Source organism: Pelobates fuscus, chromosome 4 (assembly GCF_036172605.1).
Source record: "Pelobates fuscus isolate aPelFus1 chromosome 4, aPelFus1.pri, whole genome shotgun sequence".
Classification (NCBI taxonomy): domain Eukaryota; kingdom Metazoa; phylum Chordata; class Amphibia; order Anura; family Pelobatidae; genus Pelobates; species Pelobates fuscus.
The window spans coordinates 101877640-101899052 of record NC_086320.1 but is presented as its reverse complement, the minus strand read 5'-3'; the positions used below and the strand labels follow the sequence as shown (position 1 = coordinate 101899052).

Here is a 21413-nt window from a genome sequence, read left to right as displayed (position 1 = left end):
GTGTGTGTCAGTATGTCTGTGTGTGTGTGCGTGTCAGTCTGTGTGTGTGTGTGTGTGCGTGTCAGTATGTCTGTGTGTGTGTGTGTGCGTGTCAGTATGTCTGTGTGTGTGTGTGTGCGTGTCAGTATGTCTGTGTGTGTGTGTGTGCGTGTCAGTATGTCTGTATGTGTGTGTGTGCGTGTCAGTATGTCTGTATGTGTGTGTATCAGTGTGTGTGTCAGTATGTCTGTGTGTGTGTCAGTATGTCTGTGTGTGTGTCAGTATGTCTGTGTGTGTGTCAGTATGTCTGTGTGTGTGTCAGTATGTCTGTGTGTGTGTCAGTATGTCTGTGTGTGTGTCAGTATGTCTGTGTGTGTGTCAGTATGTCTGTGTGTGTGTCAGTATGTCTGTGTGTGTGTCAGTATGTCTGTGTGTGTGTCAGTATGTTTGTGTGTGTGTGTGTGTGTGTCAGTATGTGTGTGTGTGTATGTCAGTATTTCTGTGTGCGTGTGTGTGTTTGTGTGTCAGTATGTCTGTGTGTATGTCAGTGTGTGTGTGTCAGCATGCCTGTCGGTGTGTATGTTAGTATGCCTGTGTGTCAGTATGTCTGTGTTTGTCAATACATCTGTCAGTGTATGTGTCTGTGTGTTTCAGTATATCTGTCAGTGTATGTGTCTGTGTGTGTTTCAGTATATCTGTCAGTGTATGTGTCTGTGTGTGTTTCAGTATATCTGTCAGTGTATGTGTCTGTGTGTGTTTCAGTATATCTGTCAGTGTATGTGTCTGTGTGTGTTTGTATGTATATATGTGTGTGTGTCAGTATGTCTGAATGTATACAAGTATATATTTGTGTGTCAGTGTATGTGTGTCAGTATGTATCTGCGAATGTTTTAATATATCTGTCTGTGTGTGTGTGTGTGTGTGTCAGAAGGTCTGTCAGTGTGATTGGGGGTTGGGCGTAATTGGGGGGGGGGGGGGGGAGAAGGGCAGGGCCTAGGGGGCCCAAGAAAATGCTTTGCCCAGGGTCCTATTCATATTATAAACGGCCCTGTATGCAATATAATAGCAGACAGAGAACAGGTTTGAAAAAAATAAATGCTCTGTTGCCTACGCAGAGGGATAATATTGCAAACAAAGGTAAGGCAAATAACACATTGCACATCAGTTTCGACATAATAATAAGCCATTCGCAATATCCTAATTTTCATTCTGCGTATGTTGGCAGTAAAAGTTTGCGCTAAATCTTAACTGAAGTATATGCACTGTTGCCTACGCTAAGTTATAACATGTCAAACTAGAGTAAGGCAAATAACATTTTAGATCAATTCTTATCTTTGTTTTACTGAGCAATGTGCATCAGCCTAATAGCAAGTCAACATATGTTGGCAGCGAGAAATTAAACTATGGCTTAACAAGAGGGCATTTCCTAGTGCAGTATATGATAACAAAGCCTAACTAAGTGAGCGAAGATCAGCTCATTAAGGCTCCTATTAAATGTATGGTCGGGCTTTAAAGCAATTTAACCCCTAATAATTGCTGTCCATAAAGCAAAATTCTAACAATATAATGTTATGTTAAGCACATAAGATTATGTGTTAAGCACGGCAAAGATGATGTATTGGTCAGGCAGTTTAAGTCAGCGATAAATCTGAGCTATTGGCATTATAACAGCGCCTATTTGGTTTCAGACTTAATAAGTCTGACATGCGTTGTTTGTGCACCATGTCTAAGGGCATCAGGTGCGCTTGTTCGTTTGTTGTATGGGCATAACGGGCGAAGTTGTAGGTGCTGCTTACAGAGGCAAGGGAGCTGTTCTCCCACATGTCTCACCCAGCGCCGGTCTCACACTTATGAATGTGGTACTTTCCGGTATACCGGGGGTCTGTATTCCCCAGTCTCACAGGGCTTTCTGCGCCAGGGACAATCTTCTCTGGGCCCCCTCCAAACTCAGATGCAGTGTCCTCTACCTCTCCAGGGGGTAGGCTGCCCGGGGACCCATCTGCAGGCCAGCAGTAGTCCGAGTATTCTCCGCCGTGTCTGTCCCCATATCTGTCTACTCAAATCTTCTGGCAGGCGTTCTTTAGGCAGCCTTTGCCAGTGCAGGCAATCGGCTCGAAACCAGCACGGGGGCTCCTGTCGCCATGAGGTCGGGATAACCGCCACCGACCATGGGTTAGGAGAGCGGGGCCGCACTGCCGGCAAGCACGGTTTGTGCGATGTCCATCTCTCACTGTAGGTTTATAGGGCACTCTTACGCTGCCGGCCCCACTCAAATGCCGCTTGCATCCAGGCTCCCAGTCGTGAGTAGGCCGGGCATGTCAGCATCCACTCTCCCGGTTTGCCTTTGGTGACTTGCGGGTATCATTCTGAAGCTGGTTATGCTCTTCTTCATGACTACAAAGATGCTGTCTTTGGGGTGTTCTGCACCAGCTTTTAGTGCCACTTTCATGTGCTCGGGTCTGGAGCTAAACCTCATGGCTGCCCGGTGGACCAGCCCCGCCCCTCCTAAAATACATGTTGTAAAGCACTTTAATTTGACTTTTGCCATTACCGTTTTACTGTCTCCAGTGCGCTGGATACATTTTTTTGCTGCTATTGTTACTCTTTGCAGGCAGTTAGTTGGCAACTGATATATACCATATGCTTGTTCCTACCGCCGAGGACTCATTAATATGAGTTGTGTACCCAGCTTTGTTTCCTTACTCATGGGTGTCCTATTGCTGTGTCTCCCCTCTCTCCCTCTTACCGCAGCCTTCCCTATACCCTGAAGTAATTTTTAAAAAGCTCACTTTGGAGATGGTGGGGATGGAGGTGACCAATTTTTTATTAATATTTTTTGATGGTTGGAGTAACCCTTTAAAATGTAAATACATATTCTGCATACTACAGTCTATTAGGTGTTCTAACAAATAATAATCAATATATATGTAACGGACACCTTCCGTTGACGGATGCTCCTAGCGCTTCCTGAGGACTCCCAGCACTGCAGACAACACCACAACCACCGCAGACTCCACAACCACCGTAGCTTAACTGGAGCCGTGCCGTCTTCCTTCCACCCTGTATGAACCTCGAGCATCCAGGACCGTGTGGGGAAGACCTCTCCTCCAAGGAGAGCGTAACCGGAACAAACTCTCAAAAGAGCTAAGTGATTAAAGCCCAAGGGAACATGCAGCATATAGCAATCCCCAGTGTGAATATAGCTGTCCCCTCCAATCACGAGACAAGACTACGTGTTGAGGGTCAAGAAGAACTCTGTTTTAATTACACACACTCTGCTTTTATGCAATTTTCCCATGCAAGCGAGACACCCACATAATTAGCACAACAACCAATAAAACATAAGGTACATCCCACACATTTCCTCCCCTCAGATAAGCTTGTAACCCAATTATCAAAGACGCTTTCCCCCCAAGTTTTGGAGGTACCCAAAATACCTGTTCATGTATAAATAGATTGATAGATAGCCCTATTCTGGGGGACCAACATATCAAAAAATCAGCTCATTCGGTCCAGTGGTTCAGGAGATATGGAACTTTAAAGTTTTGACCGACCGCACAGGCAAAGTAACCGAAAATAGTTCCATGAATTCTGGCCCTCCGGTCGGTCTTTGTTCGTGCATTAAAAGTCACAAAAGGCTTGCCATCCGTGCATAACTCGACATTCGCTAGACTCCCCATATGCTATTAAGTCTTTCTACCGAACAGCAGGGTGTTCGGTAGTTCTGGCACGAATTCCCGGTGCTATGGAGGTCTCAGCGGTGTTCGCCTACTCGAGTGTCCGATTTTAGTTCCAGACACTCGACGGCAAAACACCGCTGTTCGGGAGTTAAGATGGCCGCGAACACGTGTAAAAGTCCCGAAATGGCGGCCACCCAGAAACTGAAACAAAGTGAATGTTTGAAAAGACACGAACGGTTTTAATACCGAATCCCCCCAGAAGCAGGTAAGCATATTCCATTTCTATACAGTATGGTATCTTTTCACTGGCTAACAATATAACGTATAATCCCATGTCTCTGTACAGCACTGTTAAAGGGCCAGAGACAGCATGATAAAAATCTATTATGCCCAAATATAGTTCTAAAAGGGCAATATGTCGCAGGGCAGGAGGCTAGCAATCAGTCCTCTCCAATGCCCAGTGGCAAATAACAGTTTGTCACTATATATATATATATATATATATATATATATATATATATATATATATATATATATATGCACTGCTCAAAAAAATAAAGGGAACACTTAAACAAGACAATGTAACTCCAAGTCAATCACACTTCTGTGAAATCAAACTGTCCACTTAGGAAGCAACACTGAGTGACGAGCAATTTCACATGCTGTTGTGCAAATGGGATAGACAACAGGTGGAAATTATAGGCAATTAGCAAGACACCCCCAATAAAGGAGTGGTTCTGCAGGTGGTGTGACCACAGACCACTTCTCAGTTCCTATGCTTCCTGGCTGATGTTTTGGTCACTTTTGAATGCTGGCGGTGCTTTCACTCTAGTGGTCGCATGAGACGGAGTCTACAACCCACACAAGTGGCTCAGGTAGTGAAGCTCATCCAGGATGTATGTCTGTGTGTGTGTCAGTATGTCTGTGTGTGTGTCAGTATGTCTGTGTGTGTGTCAGTATGTCTGTGTGTGTGTCAGTATGTCTGTGTGTGTGTCAGTATGTCTGTGTGTGTGTCAGTATGTCTGTGTGTGTGTGTGAGACATGTGGGAGAACAGCTCCCTTGCCTCTGTAAGCAGCACCTACAACTTCGCCCGTTATGCCCATACAACAAACGAACAAGCGCACCTGATGCCCTTAGACATGGTGCACAAACAACGCATGTCAGACTTATTAAGTCTGAAACCAAATAGGCGCTGTTATAATGCCAATAGCTCAGATTTATCGCTGACTTAAACTGCCTGACCAATACATCATCTTTGCCGTGCTTAACACATAATCTTATGTGCTTAACATAACATTATATTGTTAGAATTTTGCTTTATGGACAGCAATTATTAGGGGTTGGGGTGTTCTGCACCAGCTTTTAGTGCCACTTTCATGTGCTCGGGTCTGGAGCTAAACCTCATGGCTGCCCGGTGGACCAGCCCCGCCCCTCCTAAAATACATGTTGTAAAGCACTTTAATTTGACTTTTGCCATTACCGTTTTACTGTCTCCAGTGCGCTGGATACATTTTTTTGCTGCTATTGTTACTCTTTGCAGGCAGTTAGTTGGCAACTGATATATACCATATGCTTGTTCCTACCGCCGAGGACTCATTAATATGAGTTGTGTACCCAGCTTTGTTTCCTTACTCATGGGTGTCCTATTGCTGTGTCTCCCCTCTCTCCCTCTTACCGCAGCCTTCCCTATACCCTGAAGTAATTTTTAAAAAGCTCACTTTGGAGATGGTGGGGATGGAGGTGACCAATTTTTTATTAATATTTTTTGATGGTTGGAGTAACCCTTTAAAATGTAAATACATATTCTGCATACTACAGTCTATTAGGTGTTCTAACAAATAATAATCAATATATATGTAACGGACACCTTCCGTTGACGGATGCTCCTAGCGCTTCCTGAGGACTCCCAGCACTGCAGACAACACCACAACCACCGCAGACTCCACAACCACCGTAGCTTAACTGGAGCCGTGCCGTCTTCCTTCCACCCTGTATGAACCTCGAGCATCCAGGACCGTGTGGGGAAGACCTCTCCTCCAAGGAGAGCGTAACCGGAACAAACTCTCAAAAGAGCTAAGTGATTAAAGCCCAAGGGAACATGCAGCATATAGCAATCCCCAGTGTGAATATAGCTGTCCCCTCCAATCACGAGACAAGACTACGTGTTGAGGGTCAAGAAGAACTCTGTTTTAATTACACACACTCTGCTTTTATGCAATTTTCCCATGCAAGCGAGACACCCACATAATTAGCACAACAACCAATAAAACATAAGGTACATCCCACACATTTCCTCCCCTCAGATAAGCTTGTAACCCAATTATCAAAGACGCTTTCCCCCCAAGTTTTGGAGGTACCCAAAATACCTGTTCATGTATAAATAGATTGATAGATAGCCCTATTCTGGGGGACCAACATATCAAAAAATCAGCTCATTCGGTCCAGTGGTTCAGGAGATATGGAACTTTAAAGTTTTGACCGACCGCACAGGCAAAGTAACCGAAAATAGTTCCATGAATTCTGGCCCTCCGGTCGGTCTTTGTTCGTGCATTAAAAGTCACAAAAGGCTTGCCATCCGTGCATAACTCGACATTCGCTAGACTCCCCATATGCTATTAGGTCTTTCTACCGAACAGCAGGGTGTTCGGTAGTTCTGGCACGAATTCCCGGTGCTATGGAGGTCTCAGCGGTGTTCGCCTACTCGAGTGTCCGATTTTAGTTCCAGACACTCGACGGCAAAACACCGCTGTTCGGGAGTTAAGATGGCCGCGAACACGTGTAAAAGTCCCGAAATGGCGGCCACCCAGAAACTGAAACAAAGTGAATGTTTGAAAAGACACGAACGGTTTTAATACCGAATCCCCCCAGAAGCAGGTAAGCATATTCCATTTCTATACAGTATGGTATCTTTTCACTGGCTAACAATATAACGTATAATCCCATGTCTCTGTACAGCACTGTTAAAGGGCCAGAGACAGCATGATAAAAATCTATTATGCCCAAATATAGTTCTAAAAGGGCAATATGTCGCAGGGCAGGAGGCTAGCAATCAGTCCTCTCCAATGCCCAGTGGCAAATAACAGTTTGTCACTATATATATATATATATATATATATATATATATATATATATATATATATATATGCACTGCTCAAAAAAATAAAGGGAACACTTAAACAAGACAATGTAACTCCAAGTCAATCACACTTCTGTGAAATCAAACTGTCCACTTAGGAAGCAACACTGAGTGACGAGCAATTTCACATGCTGTTGTGCAAATGGGATAGACAACAGGTGGAAATTATAGGCAATTAGCAAGACACCCCCAATAAAGGAGTGGTTCTGCAGGTGGTGTGACCACAGACCACTTCTCAGTTCCTATGCTTCCTGGCTGATGTTTTGGTCACTTTTGAATGCTGGCGGTGCTTTCACTCTAGTGGTCGCATGAGACGGAGTCTACAACCCACACAAGTGGCTCAGGTAGTGAAGCTCATCCAGGATGGTACATCAGTGCGAGCTGTGGCAAGAAGGTTTGCTGTGTCTGTCAGCGTAGTGTCCAGAGCATGGAGGCGCTACCAGGAGACAGGCCAGTACATCAGGAGATGTGGAGGAGGCCGTAGGAGGGCAACAACCCAGCAACAGGACCGCTACCTCTGCCTTTGTGCAAGGAGGAACAGGAGGAGCACTGCCAGAGCCCTGCAAAATGACCTCCAGCAGGCCACAAATGTGCATGTGTCTGCTCAAAGGGTCAGAAACAGACTCCATGAGGGTGGTATGAGGGCCCAACGTCCACAGGTGGGGGTTGTGCTTACAGCCCAACACCGTGCAGGACGTTTGGCATTTGCCAGAGAATACAAAGATTGGCAAATTCGCCACTGGCGCCATGTGCTCTTCACAGATGAAAGCAGGTTTACACTGTGCACATGTGACAGACGTGACCGAGTCTGGAGACGCCGTGGAGAATGTTCTGCTGCCTGCAACATCCTCCAGCATGACCGGTTTGGCAGTGGGTCAGTAATGGTGTGGGGTGGCATTTCTTTGGGGGGCCGCACAGCCCTCCATGTGCTTGCCAGAGGTAGCGTGACTGCCACTAGGTACCGAGATCAAATCCTCAGACCCCTTGTGAGACCATATGCTCGTGCGGTTGGCCCTGGGTTCCTCCTAATGCAAGACAATGCTAGACCTCGTGGCTGGAGTGTGTCAGCATTTTCTGCAAGACAAAGGCATTGATGCTATGGACTGGCCCGCCCGTTCCACAGACCTGAATCAAATTGAGCACATCTGGGACATCATGTCTCGCTCCATCCACCAACGTCACGTCGCACCACAGGCTGACCAGGAGTTGGCAGATGATTTAGTCCAGGTCTGGGAGGAGATCCCTCAGGAGACCATCCGCCACCTCATCAGGAGCATGCACAGGTGTTGTAGGAAGGTCATACAGGCACGTGGAGGCCACACACACTACTGAGCCTCATTTTGACTTGTTTTAAGGACAATACATCAAAGTTGGATCAGCCTATAGTGTGTTTTTCCACTTTAATTTTGAGTGGGACTCCAAATCCAGACCTCCATGGATTGAAAAATCTGATTTCCATCTTTACATTTTTGTGTGATTTTGTTGTCCGCACATTCAACTATGTAAAGAACAAAGTATTTCAGAAGAATATTTATTTAATTCATTCAGGATGTTATTTTTGTGTTCCCTTTATTTTTTTGAGGTGTGTGTGTGTATATATGTATGTGTGTATGTGTATATATATATATATATATATTCTCGAAAAATCATAGCACTCAAAGGACTTTGTAAAGATATAAAAATAAAAGGCTTTTATTGCAGCTTGTTTAAAACCATTGTCAACATTTCAATTTGCAAACTAAACTTTCATCAGGACCTTATTAAAATAATTCTCATAGAGAAGTGTGCGTTGTGTGTATGTGTATGATCTTGAGAAAGACCCTAAGGGGTCTATATATATATATATATATATATATATATATATATATATATATATATATGTGTATATATATATATATATTTATTTATTTACAATACAAAAATATCGGCACTCCAGGATTTGGTAAGTAAGTCTTCTTTATTCTAGTATATACAAGTGGTCCTCTTGGCTTTACTAGAATAAAGAAGACTTACCAAATCCAAGGAGTGCCGGTATTTTTGTATTGTATTATCTATGATGTGACCAGAGCACCAGATATTAAACATTTTAGTTGGAGTGCAAGGGCTTTGGATTTACTATCTATCTATCTATCTATCTATCTATCTATATATATATATATATATATATATATATATATATATATATATATATATATATATATATATATATATATAAATAATATTGAAAAAAAGATCTTGCCCGGTGCTCGTCAAGTCAAATGCATAGAAGATACTCCAGATGGCACTCTCAGGACTTGTCAAAAAATAAAACATATCTTTTTAGCTTTCCATTAAAAAATAAATAAAAATAAAAATAAAATAAAATCAACGTTTGTTTGTTACACACAAACTTTCATCAGGACTGATGAAAGTGTGTGTGTAACAAACTGAAAAGTAGTGTTTTTTTTTTTTTATGGAAAGCTAATTAGAAGTGATTTTTTTTTTTTTTTTTTACAAGCCCTGAGGGTGCTACCTGGATAAAAAAAAAATACACACACACACACACACACTGCTCTCATCTTCATTATTATATATATATATATATTTTTTTTTTATTTATCTCCTAAAGCAACGCGTTTTAGAACTCATACCGTATGGAGAGGATGGTTATAATTGTATGTTTATAATAATTTTCAAGCGGCATTAGTTTCCTTTGTTATGCAGTTACTGAAAGCAGGTATTCAACAAATATTGCAGCTTATTCATTGTTTGTTTAGACCGGGCTCTTCTCACCTACTGCTCCTGTATCTGAAACATATCTAGTTGATCTCTTTCCCATATAATTAAAAAAACAAAAACAGCATTAATACTAGAAAAGGTACAATTTCTGGGGAAATTGTGTGAAGTGTTCTTGCCTCCACCAGTAGTCTACAACTGGAGTGGGCAGAGTAACTGTTATCATTTATATAGCACATTTAATTGCAACGTTGTTGCCCAAAGTGCTTCACAGTTACATTAAAACATGCAGTTATAAAAACATTAGCAGGTGCAAAAGGCCCTGTCTATGACATCACTTGCTGCTGCAACCTGGCACAGGTCAGAGTATTTTTGCGGTTGTCATCTTCAAACGGTTGTATTTTAAAAACTATAAATCCTACAGTGAAGAGCTTTATATTGTGAGAATCACAAGACCCAGACCTACATTTTGATGTATAGTATGTCTCTGAGATATTAACAATGAAGGCACAGTCGCAGTTTAGAAATTGCCCTTCAAATGTGAGCTTTGCAGAGTGGAGTTTCAATGAATGTCAATGGACTGCGTGAGTTGCAAACAAATGGTCATATTGTGAAAACTATCAGGACTATGGCTTAGCCGTGGACATTTTTAGTGGCAGCAGGGATAGCTGAACGTTTTGATATAAGATTTGTGTAGGTGGGCCTGAAAATGAGGGAGTGGTGGCAGTTTAGAAATCATGTCCTGATTTTTCAGCTTTTGACAGCTCCCACTCTAGCTTTGCCATTCATTCCTATGGGACAAATTTCGCCACAAGAACGACTATTTTCCGAGAACCATTCAGCGAAACGTTCCACAAAGAAATAGCAATCCGATCGGGAACAATCTGCACGTTTTGGTAAACTTTTGTCTATGTAGTGTAAAAACTGTGGGAGGAGTTAGGGTGGCAAATTTGGCTATAATAATATATATGTGAGATAACATTAAGTGGTCTTGCTATGCAAGAACACTTAATAACAGAAACTCAGGGCATTGTTTTGCCTCCTCTTAGCCTCAGATTCATAGTACCAAACAGAAAGAAAGCACTAATTTCCATTAATAAAACGTTCCAGACTTTTTAAGATGCTTGTAGTGTTTTTAGGGGTGTTTCAGAGGTTCCCCTTAGTCCTGTTTTAAGTGCCTATTTCATGAGAATGCACTTTAATGACACCGGACGGAAAGGTCAAACTATGAGGGCTTCCTTTTTCAGTAGTGCGTGTTGTCATAGGGAAGCTGTGACCAATGCTCTTCAGAAGAACCTGATTGGGTAACCAATCCTAATCACATTTGCAGCAATGCTGGGGAGAGGTTGCATCAAAGCAGAGCATTAGCAGGAATCAAGCCATTGTTTAGATTCGGTTGTTGAAGATAAACTAATGCAGTTAGATTATCAGAATTCAGAATAATTGAAACTCTTACCTTTCAATTAAAGGAACACTATATCTTTAGGATAACAAACCCTAATTAAAACCCTAGTTATATACAAACTCGTCTCCCTAAATTAATACATTTTTATTTGTTTTATTCGGCTGTTATTTGCAGCTCCTTGACTCACTCGTTGCTGCCCATTCCTCCTCACACATCATTATACGACCAAGATGGCGCTCAGAAGCAAAATACTCTGTAACCTTTTGCCCTGCAGTGTCCCCAGAGAATAAAATGTATCTTTCTTTTAATTTTTTTTAATTTAAGAATTGCATCCTTAGTATTTTATTGTAGGGTTATTCACTAAAGTGAGGATCAATAGAGAATGTAAAGTGAATTTCTCAATTAAGGCCAAAGTAGCTGAACTGGAAGCATTGCTTTCTTTGAGAATGTTTCCAGCTTGGCTATTTTATTCAATTTGAATCATCAGTTAACATATACTGTTAGTATTAGAATTGCATTTCAGGATTTGCTTGTCTTCAGCGTTCTGGAATTGCATTGATTATAGACTTTAGATAAAGTCTCTTAAAAGAACACTATAAGGTCAGGAACACAAACCTGTAATCCTGACTCTATAGTGTTAAAAACGCCCATCTAGCCCCCTGGGCGTCTTCTTGCCCCCCTATATATAGTAAAATATTACCTTTATTTCAGTCTTCTGCTGCTGACTCTGCACCTGATTTGCTTCCTTGACTGACATCATCAGAAGTGATGATCTGAGCCAAACACAATGCATTCCAATAGGAAATCATTTGATTGGCTGAGACTGTCAAGAAGGCAGATCAGGGGCAGAGCCAGCACAAGCCAAACACAGCCCTGGTCAATCAGCATCTCCTCATAGAGATGCATTGCATCAATACATCTCCATGAGGAAATTCAGTGTCTCAATGCAGAGGTGGAGCACTGCCTCAGAAAGCACCTCTAGCAGGCATGTTTTCCGAGGCAGTGCTCCACCAGTGGAAGTATCCCTAGGCTGTAATGTAAGCACTGCATTTTCTCTGAGAAACTAGTGTTAACTGCAAAAAGCCTGAAGGTAATGATTCTACTCACCAGAACAAATTCAATAAGCTGTAGTTGTTCTGGTGATTATAGTGTCAGTGTCCATTTAAGTATTTCATAAAAATCTTTGTTATATAGTTTTTAGACATAATATTGCAGATGTTTATAAAAATATGTGGTCACCATCTCATGCACATATTATTTATCATCGTTAAAAAACAAATTGCAAACTTAACAAAAAAAAAAATATATGTTTTCATTATTTATTTCCCCAGTCTTTTCCACCTCTAGTTTTGGATCAAAGGCACCCTGTTACCAATTTTTATCATAGCAGTGTTGGGGTAAGTTAGTACTACCCAGCATTTAATGCTGCTGCTTCTTGAATAAATGAACATCAGTGGATTTTTAAATAAATTTGGCAATATCCTGTACAATACTCTAGTTTGTTTTAATCAACACAGTGGCATTTAGATGCCTCACGTCAATCCATTTGAGAGAAGTAACATCTGAATTATCATAATGGTAAATTATTTCCCTGGGTTTTCCTAATGGCATTCTTTAACCATTGTTGTATATGGCCTGAGTCTATGCAGTGTGATTATTACATTTGTTGAAATTCCATCTAATAGTTTTTTTTGTTGTTGTTTTTTTTTCTTCCTATCCTCCAGGCTTTAGAAAAACATCCCAATTCACCCATGACCGCAAAACAGATTTTGGAAGTCATCCAGAAAGAAGGTCTAAAAGAAACCAGGTGCGTGAGTCTATTGTTTCCTACATTGAGCCATCATGTTTCGGAGTCTCTGTGGCTATAAGATCAAAAGAAATTAAAACATGGATTGCATGGCACCATCTTGAGCATGAATATAATGATTACCAAATAATTGGTTAGTTGCAATATGCATAATGCTTTCAGTACTACAATGAAATGTTGATATTAGAATATGTGATACTTTGTTTTTATGTTCTGTTTTGTCCTTCAGTATTCTGAGTAATTCTTTTTATTGCATAGTGAATATTGACTGGTTGATAAGCATGAATAAGTACCTTCACTGAATTTTTGGAGTGATCTACGCTCTAAAGTACATTATAGCAGAACAACCTGGTGTTCTCATGCACTCCGATAACCCACACTTACATTACAGCACAGTGCAGTTGCAAATTATGGGAAGGTGGGCTGTGTGGATATGACTTGGTATCAGATAAGGCAGGAATTGGATTTCAGGGTACTACAAACTGCCTGTCATAATAACGTAAAATTGATTTACATTGCACATGTAAAGCTGATATAATAATACTGTTTCTAGAGCATAACAATTCTTGTACAATAATCAGACTTGCTTTAAATGTAGGGAACCATTTTATGATTTTTATCTTAAATCTGTATGGATAATATACAAATATGGATGCTCACAGTGTGAGCTGTGCACATAACCCATAGTATGTTGGCCTTATGGAGTGCTTTCTTTGGAGTTTATAGGACTGCCAAAGTGAGAAACCTATCCTGTCTTCGTTGGTAAATTATTTTATTTATACACTTACAGGAGATTTTGTTATCCCTGTGTATATATATGTTTAAATGTTATCCCTGTATATATATGTTTAAATGTTATACCTTGACCAAAGCATGCATAACATTTGTGGAAGACAATACTACTTCAGACCCATTTGCTACATTATTTAATTTCAACAAGCAATTGAATCTTAAAGCAGCATTGTCATGGCCGAATCCTGTTTGTTTTTTTTGGTTTTTTTTTAACCCAACCTCCCCAGTCCACTACATCTGATTGACCCCCTAGTCACCACTAAATGCCCATAAGCACCTCATATTACCTCGTATTTGAACTTTATTTTCTTCCACGACCTAGGTCCTGGGTGCTGCCATCTTTTGTGTGGGTAGATGAATGCCCTGTGGGAAACTTCATCTGCACACACTAGATAGCACTGTGAAATTCCCACGCATGCCCACACATGGGCATACGAACGGGAATTTCATCAATTCATTCGTCAGAAAGACGAACAAATGAATAGAAATGTCAGACAAACAAATACCGAATATCGGCCCTTAGTCACCCCCCCACCCAAAACAAAAATTATTAAAGCCCTACCTACCCCCCCTCACCCTAAAAATAGTGCCCTGCACGAGTAGCTTGTGTGGTAGTCCCGGCTGTGTGTGTCAGCAAATGGGAGCAGGCGTATGAGAGACATGGCGGCGTTTCCCGCCTTAAGGACCGCCGGAACCTGCGTAGCCTGATAGCCACTTTGGAGGCTCGAGATATGCGCCTATAGTGGCTGCGTCGTGCCGCCGGTCGGATCCAAGAGGTTACCGTTGTTTCTGCTTTGTGGTAGGTTAGTCCTCAGCTGTGCAGCACCTCCCAGAACCTTTTGCAGAGCCAGTCAAGATTTTCTCATTGAGGTGTGTAGGCGCTCCGCTCTTGGGGCCTGTGCTGGGCGGCCATTTTGACATGGTCTTGGTGGCCTGTCGCCCCTGCATGCCGTGGAGGTAGCTTGTCCGCTTTTCGCTCTGGTCGAGTCATCCAGCGGGGACCAGGATATCCCCGACCGGTCCATGGGGGAGGATAGGTTGCAGTAATGTCGCTTGAGGGCTTCGGCGCCGAGGAGAGCGGCCGTCTCCCCCCGGCTTTAGCCCCAGTAGGCTGCGGTCATATTTCTGCTCTGTTCTCATTCTGTTAGGACTCAATTCGGTAGTTTTACCGGCGTTCTGTCTGACAGGTCGTTCGGGAAAAGTGAAAGGAAGCTTTGCGGGAACATGGAGGAAAGATGAGAATTGTGGGAAAATTTCTCTGACCACCGGAAATGAAACACACTTTGCTCCTCTGTTGGTCAGAGATGGTCAGGCGTAGGAAACCTCCATAAGACATAGTGCCTACTTTGTCTTATGTTTTAAAGAAAACTAGAGCAGACAGGAAGAAATGAAGAACAGATCCTGAGAGAGGGAGAGAATAGGAATCGATTAAAGAAAGGTAAGTTCGGCATGACAGTGCCACTTTAAGGACAAAAAAAAGCCTACAAAATCAATTGTACTTCTACCCAAAGTAAGAAAACATTAAGTTATTAAAAAAACATATTCTGGAAATGTATTCCTTTTTAGTTTTTTGTTTTTATTGCCATTAAAGGTTGCTTATGTGCTTATGCAGTAGAACAGAAAACATGACATTCTGATGCTTTTCTTGTGACATTGTGTGAAAAGTGTAAGTATGCCAATGTAAACAAGAGCAAAACATCCCAATTTCATTGTAGTAAATTGTGAAATAAGATCCAACATTTGTGCTACTTGCAATTGTAGTTTAATACATACAATATACTCTGAAACCCAAGAACAAAAAAATCATCGAGCAGAGTAACCGAGCACTGAACTATTATACATTTACAAAAGAATAGCATTCAAAGGCTCACTACCTACTCCAGTGCATATTATCAAATCTTCTTACGACCTTTCAAGATTCACCCTAAGTGTTTTTGGAGATAAATGTAAGGAAGACATTACAGGGTAATTCACTAAAGTGAGAATTGTGAATTTAAAATTTTGGAACAAAATACCTGAACTAGAAGCATTGCTAACTTGGATTTTTTTTTTTTGCCAGTACAGATGTTTTGGCGTTAAAATTGGAACTCACTTTAAATTACCTACAGTTCTCACCTTTGTGAAAAACCCTGACTGTGTAAACCTCAGTGGAAGACTACACTGACATGGAATAAAAGCATTGAAACAGTTTATTAGCGTAGCGATCACCTCACCTGAATCTTGATCAGTACAGCATCATACATATTGGTAATTGCAAGCATTGACTAAATTAAATAAACAAACTCAATTGCACAGTTGATACAAGTTTAATCTGTATTGCACAGACTTCTTCAGGGAATATAAAACCTTACAAGCCTACTGGCATCAAGAAACACGTCTAGAGTATGCTATTTTAAATCTGCCTGTTTTTACCAAAATACTCACTGTATATTATAATAGCTATGTTATGCTATGGTGAAGTTCCACTGAGCCATTGATATTCATGTCAAACATGGTTTTTCTACCTATGTGGCTTTTGTTTTATCACTTAGTATCCAGAAAACCATCCATCTATCTCTATGAGAAGGTTTGTCATTGGTGCATTTGAATAGGAAATACCCAGCACTACCAAGTAGGTATTGGGCAAAGAGAATCTTCATTAGCTGCAGAGGTCAGTTATATAGCTAATGAAAAGTAAGTTTTTAGAGCCTACAAAATATTTGCAAATTTTAGTAATTTTTTCTTTTTCTTTTTGTGAGCGAATGCATTATATCTATTAAATAAATATGCATTTTTGGACAAGGTTTCCCTTTAACTCACTATATTAGTTGTGAATTCCTTTTATTTATTCACAAAGACTATAAACGTGCACCGATTCCAAGTGTATGGCTTTTGTTTGGCCCCATTGATGCTTTTCAGAGTACGGTATGGAAGAATAGAAATTGTTTTTTTTTTTGTTTGTTTTTTGGCATATTTATTTATTTATTTATTTATAAAATATTTTACCAGGAAAGATACATTGAGATTTCTCTCGTTTTCAAGTATGTCCTGGGTCCACAAATCATTGCATTGTTACAGTTAGTGTACAATAAAATACAAAAACAATAATATACAATATATACAAAATTTAACATAGAACAGGTAGGAAATATATAATCAACCATGACAGGTGCATTCTGTTTTGAGGTATGTAGAGAGGGATCTCTTAAAGGACTTTAAGCTTAGGGAAGATTTTAATTTGTGCGGGAGGTCGTTCCACAAATGCGGTGCTCTGTAGGAGAAGGAGGATCGGGCTGCTTTCTTTTTGTATTGAGGTAGACTAAGTAAAGTGTTGGTACTGGATCGTAGGTTATAGGAAGTGGGAACAGCTGGGGAAAGCATTGCGTTCAGGTAGGGTGGGAGTTTCCCAGAAAAGCTCTTAAACACAAGGCTGGAAAGATGAAGGGTGCGTCTGGATTCCAGCGACATCCAGTTTAGTTCTTTTAGCATGTCACAATGGTGGGTCCTGTAATTACATTGTAGCACAAATCGGCAGATGTACATGCACAATTTATACACTGCAGTACGTAAACTGCTTTGCTTTACTCTGCTAGCTCTAAATACTTGGTCCTGTTGTCTAATATACCAATAAAAATGGCTAAATCAAAGATAAAGAACATATATTTAAAAAAAAAAAAAAAATAGTGCAAACAAAGCAGCACCTTAAAGTGCACTTGCCCAAAAAATACACTATAAATATAACACACATTCACTTTATAACTCTTAAGTGCAATTTAATCAAGGTGCAGTATAATCAAAAGTGCATTATACATTGTTTATGAATTCATTATTAGCGCACTTTTAATTATATGGCACATGATTTAATTGCACTTTATAGTTAGTGTTTGTTGTCTAATATGTATACCACACTTCTGATCTTATTTATAGGAGTAACAGACCACTCCTATTTGGTTTTCATGTGGATTTGCAGATGCAAATAATGACAAACCTTGTTTATAAATCTCTTTTGTATCAACATATTACTTTCCAGTAGTATAAATTTACCAGAGATCCTTCACACACTGCAGAATGTTGTTTTCTTCTAGTAACCTGAAATAAAATAAATGCACAAAGTAGTAATTTAGAGCAGTGGTTCTCAAACATGTTGTGTCTGAGGACCACTTTAGTAGAACTACTGTCGTTCTACCCTCAAGCATCCTGTTCTATTTATATCCACAAAAAGCTAAGACCAGTTGTCATGGTAATAGTTTACATTTTAATGAGAGGCCTAAGGTTCTGTTATGAAACAATTTTCATTGTGTTCTCATTTTATATCCCTTGCTCTATGATACTCTCAATTTGTGCTGTTATGGTATGAAGCACTTTAAAAGATCTTAGGATCCCTGTCTGAAACAACACTGATTGTTTTATTATTAGGGAATCAAAGTGAATTTCAATATTTAGACCAAAATACCCAAATTGGAAGCATAGCTGACTTCCCATATCAGCTTTGGCCTGAAATCTTAAATTTAATTTGACTTTCGCTCAATTCTTTCTTTAGTATATTACCATATTAATGTTTGACTGTATGACCAATACGAATAATCTGATTACTGTATATGCTTTGATATCTGAAGTGTTAAGGGGATGCTGTGGTACATCATTACACTGTGTTATTAGGCAAGGCTAAAAATTTAAAGTCCTAAACTTACTAGTCCAGGCCTTAACTCGCCATGTATGCCAGGGCGTTAAAGGGGTGAATTTTTACTCTCTTGGACTAAAGTTCTACTCCTTAATGGCTTTTGTTCACACTCCACACACATAATGCAATTCAGCTGGGTGAAAACAGATCATCCTCTTTTTTCAGTTTTACAAAAGGTGCAGATTTCAATAGAAATACTCACTTTTATATATTAACCTTGCTACACCACTGGCTGTCAGGCAACTGGTATTGTTACTTCCTGGTTGTTTAGCTCTGCGGGGCTACACTCGAGGCAGGTAATTGCCCAGAGCACCTGCCTTGCAAAGACTTCTCTTTGGGAAGTCTATAATTGGACAGCCACAGAAAGTCTGGGCTGGGGAATAAGGGGATCGCTGTCAAAGGTTGCAGGCAAGAGACCTGCATCACTTGAAAGCAATCTGCTTTTAGATGTCACCAATGGGAAATAAAATCTCTCTCAGCCCTATCCTCCTCCGCTGATTACATTCCCCCTCACGGGAGAGAGATGGATGTTATAGAAGGTGGGGCTGATGGGATGCCCAGGAGGTGTGATGGCACCATTGGCTGTCTCCAGCATGCTGTGTGTTCTGACAACAGATGCCAAGTGCACAGAACTGACATTAGCCAGCCCAGAAATAAAAAAATAATCTCGATATTGTTATTTTACATTGTTTAATGGCGACTAAAATATTAATCGCTAGATTTTGGAAAAGTACTGAGATCCCTACTAGAGACCAAGTTAAAGCCCAATTACTACACCAACTTGAGATGAAAAAAGGGCTGACCCTCATGAATGATCATATTAATGCTAATATTTTGACATTATATTCTAACCTTATTGACAAGACTAGAGGGCTGTATTGAGGCGAGGGCTCCTTGACCATATATCCTAGCAGCATTTTTTACTTTTTATTAATGTAATTCTTGACTTGCCATATCCTTATATCACTTTGGACCAGTTATTGTTTTGTACTGTATGTCCTATTTTTATGGGTATGGACCCCTGCGGGAATGTGATATCTATATATTATGATTCTGCATACTAAATCTTTACGCATCAGAAAAGATATCTTTTAAATTTACTGGATGTAACGTACCATACCTGTATTTGTCTTCTTTGAGAAGGGATGTCTGTTTTGTTGTACCTCTCTCGATTATTGTATTTTATATTTATGTTATAAAACTCAATAAAAAAGGAACAAAAAAAAGAACTGAGCCAGCCTGGGCTAATGATGCCTCAATGACACTGCTGCAGGTGAAGTTGAACATCTGGCAGCAGAGGGGTTATTCTCTCGATGTGCAGTGAAATTCTGCACATGCCCACTTCAAATCAGTGAAGTGGTCATGGTGCTTTGAGTAGCCACTAGAGGCTGGCTTAACCCCAAATGTAAACATAGCAGTTTCTCTGGCACCCAGACCACTTCATTGAGCTTAAGTGGTCTGGGTGACTATAGTGTCCCTTCAATGTAAAAACAAAACCTGCAAAATAACAACTGACATCCAATTTAGCATCACCTGTAAATGTGGGAGTTGGATACAATACAAAATATCTGCCATCAATCAAAAATTCACAAAAAAAAGTACACATTGTTTTCTTATGCAATCATTTTTGATGTATCATTCTAATACTACAAATGAAATATAATTGAAATATGGTGGAGGTTGATACAAAGTTTGAGGCCAGTGTGTTTTTTCATTCGGTTTCCTTGTAATTTCTAATAGTGTATGTGCGAATATCTATTTTAAAGGGTTACACCATGACCACTTCAGTGATTTGAACTGGTCTTCTTGCCTGGATTCTGTATGTTTACTATGAAATGCTGCACATACAGCGTTAAAACCATCTGTTGTTGAAGGTGTGACTCCACCTCCCGCAACAATTTTACATTTGTAACTGTCAAGTTTAGACACCCTCTAAATCACATATTCTGCTACAAACCGTTAATGTGGCATGTATATTAAATGCACCTTACATAAATAGTATAAGCATACTGACCTTGGAATTGCTGTTAAACCAATACTATGGTGACTCATAGGTAATGTTACATCCATAATGTTGCAAAGTACACAGTAGATCTTGTTTTTTTTTTTTGGTTTTTTTCATAAACTTGCTCAATTAAAACACTTTTTTTTTTTTTTAAAGCATTCTTTCTTTATTTTATTTTTCGTGCAGTGAATTACAGATGGTCTGCGATGCCACAACAGCAAAACAAACCTACCTAGTCAATACAAATGTCTAATGTCTAATGGCATACAAGAGAAATGCAAATTTTTTATATAGTATTAATGCTTATATCATAGATTTATATAGCAGCCCTGAACATTGTTAGTAATAGTAAATTATAACCAGAAAAACTTTATGTAAGTAATGAATGGGTGTTCGGTCTAGCGGTTAGGTAGTGGGAGAGTCAAGGTGGTTCATAAGTGTGCCAACGTTAACAAAATGCTTAATGCATAATACACCATCACCGATATAGCTACACTAGTTTTTACTAGCAGGATAGTTGCATGGTTGACATTCTTAGTGTGATGTGCGCACATTTTTAAATATAAACATGTTTGATAATCACAGACATATATATTTTTAAATGTATTCTTTTCCAACAAAATGTTAATTTTTGCTTAAATTAAATAATGTTTCCTATGAATACTGAAACAGAAATACATTGAAGTATTACTTTCAAGTACCCAAAAAACACATCAGCTTCTGGTGCTAAGTGAGTATATATTAGCTAGTTTGTACCATGACAGATCATGTTTATCATCTTTGTGCAAACCTTTATTATGATTTAAGTTTTTCTGACTTGGCTAGTACTTGACATTATTATAAGCTTTTTGCCCTTTATAACCTTAATTAATGTTTGGTTGTAATGTGTTTTATAACTGCTATGTGTGTGTTCATTTTTGCCTGTTTGTTGCATTTCAAAGATATGTGTGTTAGTATAGAGCTGTGGCTAATATACGTCAAGTTAAGCAGTGGTAGGAATCTGTACATAATCAGGCTATTTGCAGTTAACAGTTCTGACTCAAAAGGGTCTGTGTCCCGTGCGTGCCGTGGGCATCTGTATGGGCTGCTCAGCTGCTACCCTGTAGTGGGGAGCTGCAGGTGTACAGGCGTCTGTCTCCATCCAAATTAAAGTTTCAACAATAAGTAGGTTGTAACAGTAACCAATAAGCATTAGGGGTAATAGGGGTTAGACATGTCATCAACGTTTGACAT

General features: G+C 40.0%; 1 protein-coding gene across 1 annotated transcript in view; it reads left to right on the top strand.

Moving 5' to 3' along the window:
* Positions 1-21413, top strand: part of ASXL3 (ASXL transcriptional regulator 3) — a 184632-nt gene that overhangs the window by 53223 nt on the left and 109996 nt on the right. Inside the window, exons 2-3 of the mRNA XM_063451432.1 lie at positions 12641-12723; positions 16850-16852. Coding sequence (XP_063307502.1) covers positions 12641-12723; positions 16850-16852 — 86 coding nt within the window. The remainder of the gene's footprint in view (positions 1-12640; positions 12724-16849; positions 16853-21413) is intronic.